Source organism: Branchiostoma floridae, chromosome 17 (assembly GCF_000003815.2).
Source record: "Branchiostoma floridae strain S238N-H82 chromosome 17, Bfl_VNyyK, whole genome shotgun sequence".
Lineage (NCBI taxonomy): Eukaryota > Metazoa > Chordata > Leptocardii > Amphioxiformes > Branchiostomatidae > Branchiostoma > Branchiostoma floridae.
Window position 1 is genome coordinate 8,186,441 of NC_049995.1, and position 15,775 is coordinate 8,202,215.

A 15,775-nucleotide genomic window follows, 5' to 3' on the forward strand; every position below is an offset into this window, starting at 1 on the left:
CCCAGCTTTTGATACTATCTTATGCTACCGTAGCTTGGAGATTACATAAGCAGTGTTTGTTAAAGGAGATAATTCAGAATATCCGAATTTTAAGAAAGATGATATTCAATCATAGCCCCAAATCGAGTTGTGCACACTACACCCTTCACAGGCAGAGAAAAGCAGAATGGGTATATTGTCGATGTAGGTTAGACATCCAGGTACATGTAGTAAGATACGCCAAAAAGAAGTTACTCAAGCAACTGGATATGGTTTGAAAATTTTATCTGAAACGTCTGACCTTTTCCAAAACCATCTCCAGTTGCTTGAGTAACTACTTTTTGGCAGAATGGGTATAGCATCCATGGCTGGAATACAGCCCGTTCAGTTACGCCTCCTTGCAGATCTTAGCAGAAATACATTTTATTATGCACCTATAAATATTGCATCAATGACATCATACATTGAAAAAGGGAATGGTAACGTTACCAGTATGTTCCTTGAGAAGTGTTATGCTTTGGTTTATATTCAGACCCTGAAATCTGGGCCCTAAACCCTAATACAATTTTGTACATGTCCATATAAAATTCTTTATCTACAAAGTTAATGAATATGGATGATATGATTGCATATAATACAGTGAGTCCATGTTTTTAAGATGAGATAGAAATAGCAATGTCATAGTAAGGGCAAATGTCAAAGCATTAATTTCCGCTAGAAATACAAAGCCAATGGTTCTGCCTCCCGATAGCAATTATTTGCCCCCTGTTTTCTCTACTACTTTCTGCTCTACTTCCTGCACAGTCGGCTCCACTTCCGGTTTCAATCCAGGGCGCATCCATGTTTAATTCACCCGATTTTGGTTGATTTTGCCCCAAATTTTCGCCATGCCGGAACAAATAAGCGTGGCCGAGTTTCTGGAGGAGACTCGGGACGACTATTCCTCGCCAACAACCTCCAACTTCGTCTGCAAAATGCCGCTGATGAAGAGTACAGTGTCCGTCTTGGAAGAGGTGAGCGTTCGGGGTGGGGTGGGCCTCACAAGGGGGAGGGGGGCAACAAGTTGTTATGTATATCGCTGAAGGTTTTCATTCCCAAGCTTTCTCTCTTCCTTTCCTTTTTATAATCATAAACACTCATATAAAATCTCCATTACATACCTAGAGTATAGTAATTTTTAAGAACGCTACATTATATATTTGTGATAATTTCGTTATAGAAGACCTGGTCAAAAACAGATAATTTTTCACTCAAATTATTTCAACAACAAATTAGGAATTATTCCTAATCGATATAATTTTTGACGGTAAGGCAGGAACTGGTAGTTTTAGCACTGGTTTCTTTAATTTCCCGTTTAACGATGTCTTTTTTTGTGGCCAGGAAAGTCGTCAGGTTTTTGAGATGAAGGCCACAGACCGCGATACAGATACTTGATTTCAGGATAAACATGGCGGCTTTATTTATGTGTAACCTGGAGCGGATTAGTACAGTGATTAGCTGCACAAGTGTCTGATCCGAAGAGTGGAGTTAATCAAATAACAGCTGGAAAAGAAACCAAGTGTACGTTTCACCCTTAATTTGATTCGTGCAGTCTGAAATGGCAAGAAAATGCCCTCAAAATCAAGAAGAGAATAGTAGATTTTTTGTGTGCAAAAACTACAAAATTGTGTTTCAATTTTTAGGAAAATAAGATGGCCTCCTTGTATAATTTTCTCTTGGGTGAAAGTCCTGCTGTTTGATTGATTTTTTTCTGTGCTTCAGTCCAAATGAATTAGACTAGATGCGTATAAATTTGAAAAAGGAGAAGTTAGTTACAGTTGAGCAAATTATGATTTACGAAATGTGAAAACTGTTTCTTTCTATGAATCCTTGTAATGTATTGAGTCTTCTTTTGTTAGAAATGTTTAAGAAATGAGTCTTATCCCTGCACAAATATTTAAGGTATTTTTGCAGGCATTGGTCATTGCACATTTTGACAGATGTTGTCTGTTTCCCTGTTGTTTACAAAAGAAGTGTATTGTCCTCGACCTTTTGTTTTCAAACAATAGACATGCAGTGCTTTCACACTGCATAGGTAATCTGTATTACAATTAGGCAGATTCCAGTGCAGAAGTCATGTTATCCTAATCTCCAAGTAGATCCTACAATGGCATAAAATAGTACCAAACTGGCCAAGGAGTGTAGTCAGCCAAGAGGTGTCCATTTGCCCCGGTAGCCAAACACACTCCTAGGCCGGCTTCACTCCTCTGCCAGCTTTTGATACTATCTTATGCTACCGTAGGATCTGCTTGGAGATTAATGTTATCCCAAAATAACCCCAAGGCATTTACGTCAACGAAGGCTAGACATCCAGGTAATAAGATGCCGAAGATGACAGTTACTTTTAAAAACAACTGGAAACATGTAGATTTTCAAATCTATCTGAATGCTGGAGCCACTGTGATCTTTACTATTATGCTTGATGTTCATAAGCCCATGCAAGTTTTATTTCTTGGCTCCTATGATTAATTATACATGGCCCCCTTCGACCAGTAATGACCCTAGTAAAATCATAATTGATATCTGCCCTACAGCTTTGGCTATGGCTATACAATATAGTCCTATGATAATGACAGTCTCTGCCACATAGGCTGACTCAGGTCTGTTGCATAGTTCTTTTCTCAGGATCTGCTTTTCTTCTGCCATGCACAATATCAGTCTGGCTTCTCCTATAGATTATGATATGATGTTAGATTAGAATATCAACATGAAAACATAGTTTTAGGGGAAGTCTGTACTGCTACCTTGGTACACACAGAAAGTGAACAGGTTTATTAAAGATTTCCTCAGTTCCAGTTATTCTCTTTTGATGATGACCTTCTTGCTAAGATTTTACATAAAAATCAGATGTCAGACCAAGGACTCAGAGAACAGCCAAAATTTGGTATGGCCATGTAATATGTATTACAAGATGTTACATACAGGCACAGGCATAGAGAATGATTCAGAGTCCAGTGAAAATGATTATTGATTGAAACCCCATATATAATACCAGACAGATCACCCTTAAATACAACCGACACTCAGTACCTGTAGACAAAATTGATATTGACAAGACATTCATTTGTATTCACAAATTAAAACTTTCACTACAGCCTCTCAGCAAAGATTGCGAAACCATTTTTCATTGAGAATATCTTGACCTCAATGTGATAATCATAGGATCTCTGGTTCAATATAACACTGACTGTGTCCTGTACAAAAAAAAACTAACAATATACCTTTGTAGTATTATTCACATAGCTCTATGGAATTTTTAACAGTATCTGTACATTGAAATTTTGTAGCTTTTAGAAATGATACATTGTAACATTGTCAATATCACAGTCTATCATAGATATAACAGTAGCACACATTACTATGTATGCCCTTTTGCCCCTGTAAGCCCCCCTCCCCACAAATACCATAATACCCCCTGCCAAATGACAACAGACTGCAGTAATGCTATGATTGTATAATTAGGTCCTCAGGTCTGCATGTATAATAATGTGATCCATCAGCACACGCCGCTTTTACCAAACATGGAGCGCGCTTCGTGCACGTGTGAGGGTCTCATAGGGGCTGTAAAGCAACCCTACACCTCGTTAGATATTTCACAGTAAAATTCTAATTTAAGGGTGGAAATTTGGGTTTTGGTAGATATATGTTTCCAGCTAAGAATAACAGGTTGTATTTTTACTGTAACTGATTTTCTGTAGTTTTTATCCATTCTGGCAGCCCCTTTTAGATCCTCCGTAGGTTAATCAGTTGATCTCATAGTGGGGGGGTGGGGTTGAAGAAATGTTTATTTTTTTATGGCAACCTGTCGTTTTTACAGGAACTCATCTGTCATACGTTTACATGTACATACTGACTCCCATATACAATGCATCACACCAGGCTTTTAGCTAGGAATAAATTTTAGGGCGTCCAAAGTAATCGGAGTGATCTGCGCCACATAGCGGCGTGGAGAAGCTGCGCGGCGAGCGCCGCAGGCACGAGGGCGAGCGCCGCAGGCGCGAGCATTGTAGGGAGGTCCTGGGGTATCCCCCCGGAAAATTTTGAAATCATAACCCTCTGAAATGCTATTTCCTGCATTTTGAGGTGCATATTTTGTAGAATTCAGCCAAGATTTTTTAAAGTGGTGAAAAAAATTTGGGCGTCCGTAGTGCGTCTTGCTTAAAAGTATTGCGTCCGATTTCTTATGTTTGTTAGGACAGTACGTCTAAATGACGCGTTGACGCATGCCTAGCTAAAAGCCTGCATCACACATCAGTGTATTGTCATTATGATATAGGAAAAGACGAATGCTATATATAATACTTGATGCTCATTGTATTTTATAGAATTAAAAAGATAATGACATGAATTTACTAGCTATAGTAGTTTTAGCATTCTTCACCAAAATTGGGCAAAATGAATACGTTTTATGAGTTAAAGCAAAATTTCTGACATTTGCCAAAATGGCCAAAGGAGTACAACGCCATTGTCTATAGAGAGCGCTTTGCATTCGTGTCAATTTGGGCATTACATGTTTATTACCCACCATAAAAATGTGCACATTTCATTGATAAGATCGTAAACTTACCATCAATCTAAACGCCTAGACACATCAGTGAAAATTATCCAAATTCTAATCTCTTCTATCCAACAACTTGTACTTTGGACAGGCTGTATTGTTTATATTCTAGATGATAGGGGTGTTTGTTTTTCAAAGGCACCAAGTTTATTTGCCTAGATCAAAGCTTCAGCCAAATATGTAGATAGGAAAAGGAAAACAATACCATTCATAGCAGTCTCTGTTAGTGGTTACCATTTCTTCTTGGAACCTAATAATTAGAAATTCTTGCTGAAACTTGTGGATTGTTGATGAAGGTTAGACAACCAGGTATAAGATATGCCAAAAAGCAGTTACTCAAGCAACTGGATATGATTTTTGAAACGGTCAACAGATTTTGAATCTTGTGGATTTTAATTAGTTTTACATGTGTACTTTAGTTTTTACATGATATCTTTTTATTAATTTGTAGGGTTGTATAGGGATGTGGTTGTATTTCATACATTCATTACATTGAAGTGAAAAAAACACCAAACAAAATATAGGAAAAGCGAACAATGTTATGTTATATATATAGATGTGTGTCTTCCTATCTAACAGTAACTACAGGAAACATCTTTTGTTTTCAACCATTTTGTTCACACTACATAGAGGAAGTGTTGGATAAATCAATATTAATGAAATTGACACCACCATCAACTTCCCCTTGTGACTTTGTACCAAAGGGAAGATAAATATAGAATACAACACAGTAAGTGTATCACCCGATGGTACAAGCCCAACCACAGGTGATTTGGAATTCACACTGTGTTGCATCTTATTTATCGTTTAGTTGTCAAACCCACCCGAGAAAACACACCTTTCAATGAAAAATGTGCTGGAGTTTTGAAAAAAATTGTAACAGCATCAATTCCAATGTCCAAAAATTTGAATTTTCCACAGCCGGGCACTGAAGTGATTCCAAAATATTTTATTATTGAAGTCCATAATGATAACAGTAGAAGCCCATGTGATAACCCATGTGATATCAACTGTTATCAAAAATTCAAAGTCCAGGTATGACAAATAAAAAGTTGTTGATCAAAATTTTTAGAATAAATATGTCAACAGTAGGGAAAACTAATGCCCCACCACACAACATACACGTATACATACGCACACACACACACACACAAAACACACACACACACACACACAAAACACACACACACACACACACACACACACACACAAAATATATCTATCCTTTTAAAAAATTCCCTTAGACTAAGTTAGTTAGTTTTTGTGTGATAAAAAATATCCTGAAGGGCATTTTGCCCAAATCTAATCATGATATCGAACAAAAGTTTGGACACTTCACATGATTGATTTTAATCTCATCCCACAAATCTGTCAATCAAAATTTACGCCATTTATCTTAGGCAAAGGTCAAGATAGGTTCCAGGGGTCAAAGCAGTGGCCTTTGCAGTCTGATAGAATCCGATAATCTACTTAACTTCCTAGCATTCCATCTGATTCTGACAGCCACAAGTAAAATGCCTCTGCTTTGGGGTACACGATAAGGGAACCCAAAGAATTTATATCTGCAGTCTGGATGGTTTTGTGAGCAATAAGTTGAATAACCTGTAGTCATAGACAGGTAGGGCTAAAAATTCATATTCGGGAATAGTGCATATAACGTAAGAATTTATGTGTACAGAAAAGACTTTGAATACACAGCATAGAATAAAGTACAAGCAGCAAAATTCCACACAAATATATATTATACTTATACCCGGTAGTAATAGTTTGTATCCTGGACTGCACTTAAGTTTAACACAGTCTTTGATTTGTAATGTTAGAAAGACCATAAAATTCATGTACGTCAATTTATACTGAACAATGTATATGAGAGTACTTTTTCTCCTATTAACGACATGTATTTTACATGATTCTTCAAAGAAAATTATCAAATTTGTCCTGAGTTCCTGACTGTTATTTCAGCACCAAATTTTATGACAGTGAAATTATAACTGCCTCTATTTCTGGAGATATTATGTAGTGCAAATTGTTTGATTCTATTCAAACATCAATTCATGTTCCATTACAAACACTGCTACGCATGTAGCATTTTAAACAACACAGGTATTTCATCCTAATGTCTATGTAATTTATGACTATACCCCTGGGAAAGTGTTTTAACATGAAATATTTTCCCCAGACACTTTATAACTCTTGAGTTAGGTGAGGTATGTGACTGTATTCATGCCAGACATTTCCTTTGTTGTTTGGTGAGAGACAAAGGAATAATATGTGGTATGATATTGTTGACATTGAACTGGCATGGAATTTTGAATTTTGTCTCCAACAAAACCAGTAGTGCAAAGCTGATTAGAATTTCAACAAAATTTGCTTTACATTTCTTGAATTATACAGTATTAACATGTTAAAATCTTGACAGTCTGTTCTTTGAACTTCTTCTTACATAACTCACTCACTCACTCACTCACTCACTCACTCACTCACTCACTCACTCACTCACTCACTCACACAATCACTCACTCACTCACTCAACTCACACACTCGCTCACTCACACACCCGCTCACTCACTCACTCACTCACTCACTCACTCACTCACTCACTCACTCACTCACTCACTCACTCACTCACCCAAGCTCCTGCGTTACATTACCTGAATGGCATTTTAAAAAGCTATTTTCATGGTAAAAGTCTCTACTACTACTACTAGAATGATTGACATTGCATATTTACATGATTGTTTGACACCAATTTTCAGCATTCCTTGGCATTCTCCCAGTGTATAACTATGTCTAGTAATAATAGTATGAGGAACTCCATGTATTGTATATCTGGTACATTGTCGGTTTCAAAGCTAGATATTCTTTCAAATATCCCATTGCATAACCTGCCTGGCATCTTAGAGCTATTTCCGTTCCAAGTGGGACCACTTGTCGAATACTTGACATTGCATTTTTGCTAGACTGTTTGACACATATTTTGAATATTCTCTGGCAAGCCCCCAGATACTATTTTATGAGACATGCACTACATACATATGTATGGCTCAGTGTTTTATTGTTCAAGTCCAAACATTGTAGAGCTATTTTCCTTTAATGTGAGACAGGCCACTTTTACTAATTGCAATATTTGACGTTGCCAAATTTTTGCTTCTGAATCATTGTTCTACACAAATTTTCACCAATCCATGGCTGCTGAAGTTGGCGGTCACCCAGTTTACCATAGAATACCTCATTTGTTTTTATATTAGTAATATGACTACATGTAATGTAGTTGATAGTCTTATTACACAATCTATGCTTTTTATATAGCTATTTCTGCTCAAAATCAATGTACATTTAGTATATTGCATTATTTTTACAAAAGTGTTTGACAGACATTTCTACTTAGCGATTCCTTGGCCGTCCCCCAGTTTACATGCATACAATATGTAGGGCAGAGTGTTTTATTGTGCGGGGTGTCTGACCCAGTAGACTAATGTATTACCTTGTGGTGCTATGGTGGGAATAGTAATTGCAATGGAGGATCTTTACCTCCTATACCACCTGCTTAGTTCATTGCACAGTACCTGGACTGGTCCAAGTTATATATAATAGGGGGATCTTTTTCTGTAATCACAGAAGTACTATAAATGCCTTGAAGTTTGTAGGGATTAAATCTTGTAGTAGGGAAAAATGGGGGCAGTGGGCAGAAAACAGAACAACCATGTCGTGGTGGATTTAAGTTCATGTTTTAGGTTGCAGTGAAAATGGTGAAAATAGAACCGCTCGAAAATTTCAACATTTACTGTCACTAGAATTCAGACTGGAAATATTTTCAGAAATATCCACCTACAAATTATCTGCAGAAGAATTTGGCATTGCAAAACAAAATATTCCTGCAATTTGGCAAAGTAAAAAGATTTTTTTTTACGAATTGCAGAAAACATAAACCAAGTATTTTGAGCTCTAGAATAACCTCTTTTTTTTACTATTCCCCTCTATCACAGTGTCCTATACACAGTATACAAATTTAATACAGTAAGATCTCTTCTGTTAAGAGAATGGTTTATAGAAAGAGAAAAACAAGATGAAGAAAGCAATTTTGCCTTTCCTGAGTAGAAAAAAGGAAGCCTTGTCAGTTTGAATGTCACGAGTATCGAAGGAATAGATTTTTAGATCACTGCTGGTTCCATGGATCACATGTAGCATGTTTAAATCAATATAGCATTATATACTCCCCGGCCATCCATTCCAATTATCTTCTTTCTGCTTTGTTAACCCAATTTGCCCCCTCCCAAGTGGACCGTTCCACTGACCAGGTATCCCAGCATGCCAGAGGTCAGAGATGTCAAAATTACTGTAAGTTGATATTTTTGCTGGGACTTAATTTTGCGGTTCATGTAGAAGGGAAAAAGGAGGATTTTGCCTGTATGTTTTAAGAAGCATTGCTGTTATACAGTCAAATGATACATTGGATAAACCTGTTTGTAGCGTAATGAATTCCCCGTTAGGAAAACGTGAAAGGAAAATTGTGTAAACTTACAGTATGATGTCTTCAACTATAACTATAACTGTGTCAAGCAATTGATAACAGTAGTCTTGGATTAGGAATCACAATGTAGTTCGATTTGGACATATCTATATCCATAAATTTTATAAATTGGAATCTGCAAATTTATAACATATGATATACAAAGTTTTGCTGCTTCAAGTGCTTGTGTCTAACAAGTGTCATCGATATTCGTGTCTGTATGTAATTGAGAAATGGATGTCACTAGCAATTTGGTATCCAAGACTACAGCATCCATGACCCCCCTCCCCCAATTTGGGTACCGTCAATGCATCATCATGATCATCTAGTCGCGCTGGTTGCAGTACGTCAATGCTCTACGATAAATTCAGCAAGGCAGTGACTGTGCATTGCATTGAATTCAGTCCACAGTTATGCTTTACGTAGAATTCGCTGCCGAACATGTTATACCTTAAATTTGAGCGATCTGGCTACAAATTTTGTAGAATTAATTCCGCTGATTGTACCCTTGGTAGAAGGTCATCCAGCAAGATTTTTCGAGATTGTATCTACATAGCCCAAGTACCGTCCTCTGTATTGACCGCTGGTAACTACATGCATTATTCTTTAGAGACAGTTCTTACTAATTGTATTGGACACTTAAACCAGAGACACAGAGCTTAAAGTTAAACATATTACAAAGAAACCACAAACTTGTGAAGGTGGTTAGCAAGCAAAAGTATTGAGCCAGCAGTCACTACGGAGGATGGTACTTATGAGGATATAGTGACCGCTAGTAACTACATGCATTATTCTACAGAGAGACAGTTCTTACTAAGGCCCAATCTACATACAGTTTTTACCGATATCTGTGGAGATGTCGGGAGGGATCTATAACGTAAGGGGCCGGACACCCATGGCGCTTGCAGTCATAAACATATAGCGTGATTTTCCAAATGGCGTTATATGCTAATGAGCCTTCCCGAAGTCGGGAAGCATCTACACGTGGGCAAAGCTGTTGGGGACCCCTGCTAAGCTATCAGTACGGTATCGTATGAATGGTCTGGACCTTTCGGGAGAAATTTTCCCGATATCTTGACGGCGATATTGCAGTTCCATCTAGACGCTGAAAAAAAGCTGTCGGCGAGAGGTTGTTGGTTAGCCGATATCGGGAAAAACCGTGTCTAGATCGTGCCTAAGGATATAGTGACCGCTGGTAAACTACATGCATTATGCTACAGAGAGACAGTTCTTACTAATTATATTGGACGCTTTTAACAGAGACACAGCCTCACAGGGCTAAAATGTATTACAAAGTAACCAGGATGCTGTGAACCATTACAGCTAGTTTCCATATATGGACCTCAGCTGGAGCCTGAACAAGCATATGTCTGATTAAAGCAAGCATAGGCTATCATGAGTCAGCTGCAAAAATTAATTTTCCCACACATCTGGTGACTGTTAGTAATTTGTGGGCCTTTCCTGTGGAAACTGGAGCCAACCCAGGAACAACTGAATACTGTAAATCATAAACATTTTTGGTAGTTTTTATTTTTATGGGTTATTAATGTAAACTCCTGACTTTGATTAAGAGTTTCCAATTACTACAGGATTTTGTTCACTTGAAACAACAGAAAAACGTCCTTTCCTTGTCTAAAAGGGAAAGTTAAGTCCCTGCTAAAATAAATGACTTTACAGTAAATGTGAGTGGAGCTGACAATGAATAGAGGTGGAAATTATGCTTCCATTTGTATGAATGGAAAAAGAAATTGTATACACAGATGTTCTCTGTATTATTTCTACTCAGTATATCAGTATTTTGCACTTGTCATACAGATCTTGTCCTTGTAATGTTGAAGGATGCAAGAATTTAAAAGTCTTACAAAATTGAAGAACATTTAGTTTTGTGTAAGGGTCTGAAAATCCAGGGAATGGAAAAATAATTCAGGCTGGCTGGAGCACTGGCATTGTATCAAGTTTAACAGAAAAAGAAAATGCACAGTAGTCAGGCTGGGATCTCTCCAAACTGAATATTCCATCTGGTATCCCCATATTGATGTCCCCCCTGTCCATCTAATCATCCTAATTGGGTGCCTGCTATGTGGGAGGTGCTGGCATACTTTCATGGGCAGTTACACAAGGCACCCTGGGAATTCTGAAGGGGCCAAATCTACTGACCCTGCATTTATCTTCAAGCAGATGTCAGGATGAAAAATTGTAACATTTTGTAAGTGACCCATTTTTCTGACACTCCAACAGAGCAGCTGGACTGTCTCCAGCTAAAATACAATGAATGCTTAGAAATAGTCTGCTGGCTCCTGGGATTTGAACCTGGGCCTCTAGTTTACTAACCAAACGCTGGTCAGTTGGTGGTGCTTGAACCCCACTATTATGCTGCTATGTATTTTTCCATCCCACTCATTTTTGGGAGCCTCTGTTGTTGTTAATTTTTGCCTCAGCAATTGCGTAAAGTTCAATTTTTTTCAATGAATAATGAAGATTTTTTCAGCCCCAAAATTAACAAAATTTCAACCCAACAGAAGGGCAGGTTCTAGAGACAACCATGAAATTTTATAATGCCCCATCTCTCTGACACTAGGTTTACTAGAGGAAATCTACATGTACTACTCTTCAGTAAACAATTGTATATTTATATAATGCAAAAAAGTAGTAATGTGTATTATTTACTTATTTATTATTTACTATGCACCTATGTACATAGTTAATTCTGCGGGGGGGGGGGGGCAAGTTCATGCTCAACTCAACTCAAAGCTGATGCTGACCTTGAGAAGGTTGAGTAAGACAATGTTTCCTTGTGATAGGTGGCCTTGAGGTGAAGCTACCACAGACAACTAGGCAGCTGTCTATTGAATTAAGAGGCTATCATTGTGTATCAGTACATGTGTGTGTACTTTGGGTTTGGCACCTGTCCATGGTACATTACTGCAGCACTGTATTGTTTTTGCACCAAGAAAAACAGATGTGTGAAAGTACTGGTCTAGGAGAAAAACTGAATAGTTTTTGACTTGGATATTACAATATCATAAAAATAGCATATAATTTTTTAGATGTAAAACTATGATTTCCCCCACAGTCGGCTATATCTGAAATGGAGCGGTACCGCACGTTTTGCCTCAGAAAACCGGGGCCAAATGTTGTCATACTTTCACCAGAACCGACTGGTGGTAGAAAATATTAGTTGTAACATTACGTCAGTGTCACCCACAATCAGCTATATCTGAAATGGAGCGGTACCGCACGTTTTGCCTCAGAAAACCGGCGCCAAATGTTGTCATACTTTCACCATAACCGACTGGTGGTAGAAAATATTAGTTGTAACATTACGTCAGTGTCACCCACAATCAGCTATATCTGAAATGGAGCGGTACAGCACGTTTTGCCTCAGAAAACCAGCGCCAAATGTTGTCATACTTTCACCAGAACCGACTGGTGGTAGAAAATATTAGTTGTAACATTACGTCAGTGTCACCCACAATCAGCTATATCTGAAATGGAGCGGTACAGCACGTTTTGCCTCAGAAAACCAGCGCCAAATGTTGTCATACTTTCACCAGAACCGACTGGTGGTAGAAAATATTAGTTGTAACATTACGTCAGTGTCACCCACAATCAGCTATATCTGAAATGTAGCGGTACAGCACGTTTTGCCTCAGAAAACCGGCGCCAAATGTTGTCATACTTTCACCAGAACAGACTGGTGGTAGAAAATATTACCCATAACATTACGTCAGTGTCACCCACAATCGGCTATATCTGAAACAGAGCAGTACCGCACGTTTTGCCTCAGAAAACCGGCGCCAGACGCCAAATGTTGTTACTTTCACCAGAACAGACTGATGGAAAAGAGTACCAGTAACATTACGTCAGTGTCGCCCACAATTGGCTATATTTGAAATGGAGCGGTACTGCATGTTTTGCCTCAGAAAACCGGCGCCAAATGTTGTCATACTTTCACCATAACCGACTGGTGGTAGAAAATATTACCCGTAACATTACGTCAGTGTCACCCACAATCGGCTATATCTGAAACAGAGCGGTACCGCACGTTTTCTTCAGAAAACCGGTGCCAAATGTTGTCATACTTTTACCAGAACAGACTGGTGGTAGAAAATATTACCCGTAACATTACGTCAGTGTCACCCACAATCGGCTATATCTGAAACAGAGCGGTACCACACGTTTTGCTTCAGAAAACCAGGGCCAGATGTTATCTTTACCTCGGCTCCATTTCCGGCAACCCCATCTGTGAAACAGGAAAGGCCAGATCAATAAAAATTCAATCTCAGAACTGAGGGATTGATTTTTACGGGGGAGGTGGTTTATTCATGTTTCAGAAGAGAGTGGATTAGGATAGGAAAAGCGGCATGGTTATTTCTTAGCCCTTGTAATCCAGGTGAATGTAATGATAAGAGTTATGCCGCTATTTTGTATCATGTGAAATACGTTACGAGACGACATATAGTATTTTATGAACAATCAAGGGCATATACAAATTTGTGCAGGACTGTGAAGGTATTTCTGATATCTAGTACATATACCTTCACCTAAACAATGAATTTGTCCAGGCCAGGGAAAACCCTGAATATAAATCACAGCGAACATTTTCTGCGCTTACAGTATCTGTCCTGGTTTTGGTCCTTACATGTTAATAAGATCAGCAGGTAAAATTATAGGGACTTTCATATCAGGAGCTAATCAGTGTAAATGACAAAGTAACGAAGTAATTAGTATCTTTGGTCAGTCAGAATTGTGAATTCGAACAGACATAACAATTCATAGGACATAGCAGTTTGGCAAATGCAAATATATAATATATACCAACAGAAAGATTTCAAATTTCAAATAATGATTAAATCGAATTTGTACGTCTGATAAACAGTTTATTAGGTTTTCTTTGCCTCAGAAGCAGATAACCAAACCCTGAGAAGAACAAAAACAAAAGTTGTCTCTCTCAGCAAGTGATTTTTGTATCCATGGTCAAGGGGCTTGAAAGTCAAACACCAGGGATTTGAAGGTCAAAGTCTTGGTGATGTAGGGTGAAAGTCATCAGTTCAAAGCTTAGCAGGTTCACAATGTAGTTCCTTTAGGGTGATATTTTCAGACTTTTCTCATTTGAGATGGCCTTTTGTTTCTATAAAGTTTATGTTGATTGTTGGTTGTAAGGTATATGAATGAATGAATGAATGAATGAATGAATTTTATTAACGTGTCATGCGTTAGAACGCCCAGCCCACGTGGGCTTATAAGACACACACAATACAAATCATAATTGAACAAAGGATATTATAACATAAAAGAACGTCAGGAACATAATCGGTATCGGGTAACAGACCAGATATCAAATCATAATCACCAAAATTAAACCATCAAACAAGGGTTTCATAGAGCTAAACAGAGCAGAGTTTATACAGAAGATAAGGAAAAACATAATAGTAGACGTATTCAAGTATATCTTGAATACGTTGCAAGGAGGCTTTTGAAAAAGCAATACATGTTATTATGACTCAATTGAATTTTTACCGCTAGAGAGATGTGCTTATACTTTTTTTGTATTAACATCCATTGGTATAATACCGGTATTATGCCAATGGATGTTATACATTTTGTAGTCAACTGATTTTTGGTGCTGTGCATATTCCAACTTATGTAACATGTACTTGCATTGTTTTGATTGTGTTCTTGGCAATCTTGACTACATGAACTGTTAGTGTTACACTTAATATTATGTGAAATTCTAGTAACATGATATGAACCCACACAAGTATGTACATTTTACATGTACAATCTACAATCTTGTTCACAATTTCTACACTCTACATGTACTTAGGTCGATGTAGGTTAGACATCCAGGTAATACATCCTTTGAAATCCAAATTGTCTTCAGCTTGACTTTGGCTTAGCTTTGTTATCTTTGGAATCTAAATTGTCTTCAGTCTGAATTGTCTTACAACCTTTCCTATTGGACATCTGAAATTGTCTTCATTCATAGTTAGAGTACAAAAGACCTGTTTCTTGCAGATCACTTCAGTGTCACTGACGAAGGAAAGTGGATTCTTTCCGAAACGTCTGACCGTTTCAAAACCATATCCAGTTGCTTGAGTAACTATTTTTGGCGTACATGTACTTAGTATTACTCTTTTTTGATTTCTTCATAAATTGTCATACAGCATTAACTTTTTTTCATGTTCCTGGCTATACGAACAAATAATATGTACCTTGATCAAGGTTGTCTTAATTTTCTCCCAACTCTTAATTAAGGCTGTCTTTTCTTTTGCTGTGCAAACTTTTTATTATGAAAGTATTGTTCACTGAACTGTGTTTTCTGTACATGCTATCTTTGCTGTCATCAACACAGGAAGTAAGTAAAGTTCTACTGTACATTTCTGACTTGTTTGTGTACCTTTGCGTGTGTGTGTGTGTGTGTGTATGCGTGTGTATGTGTGTGTGTCTCTGTGTGTGTGTCTGTGTCTGTGTGTGTCTTTGTGTCTGTATGTGTGTGTGTTTGTGTGTCTGTATGTGTGTGTGTTTGTGTATGTATGTGTGTGTGTGTATTTGTGTGTTTCTGTTTGTGTCTGTGTGTTTGTCACTTTGTGTGTGTCCCTGTGTCTGTATGTGTGTGTGTGTGTATGTGTCCCTGTATGTATGTGTGTATGTGTCTCTATATCTGTGTGCTGTGTGTTTGTGTCGTG

The 15,775-nt window shown here is 37.9% G+C and overlaps 1 protein-coding gene across 18 annotated transcripts in view; it reads left to right on the forward strand.

Annotated features, from left to right (window-relative positions):
- The first annotated feature begins 739 nt into the window (after positions 1-739).
- LOC118404139 (arf-GAP with SH3 domain, ANK repeat and PH domain-containing protein 2-like) overlaps positions 740-15,775 on the forward strand; it is a 74,093-nt gene continuing 59,057 nt past the window's right edge. For 12 of the 18 annotated variants that reach the window (XM_035803151.1, XM_035803154.1, XM_035803141.1 and 9 more), the window contains exons 1-2: positions 742-992; positions 5,209-5,211. In XM_035803151.1, the coding sequence (XP_035659044.1) occupies positions 867-992; positions 5,209-5,211 (129 nt within the window). In that variant the 5' untranslated portion in view covers positions 742-866. Of the gene's footprint in view, positions 993-5,208; positions 5,212-15,775 lie in introns of all 18 variants that reach the window. The other 6 variants (XM_035803136.1, XM_035803148.1, XM_035803150.1 and 3 more) reach the window with 4 other exon arrangements.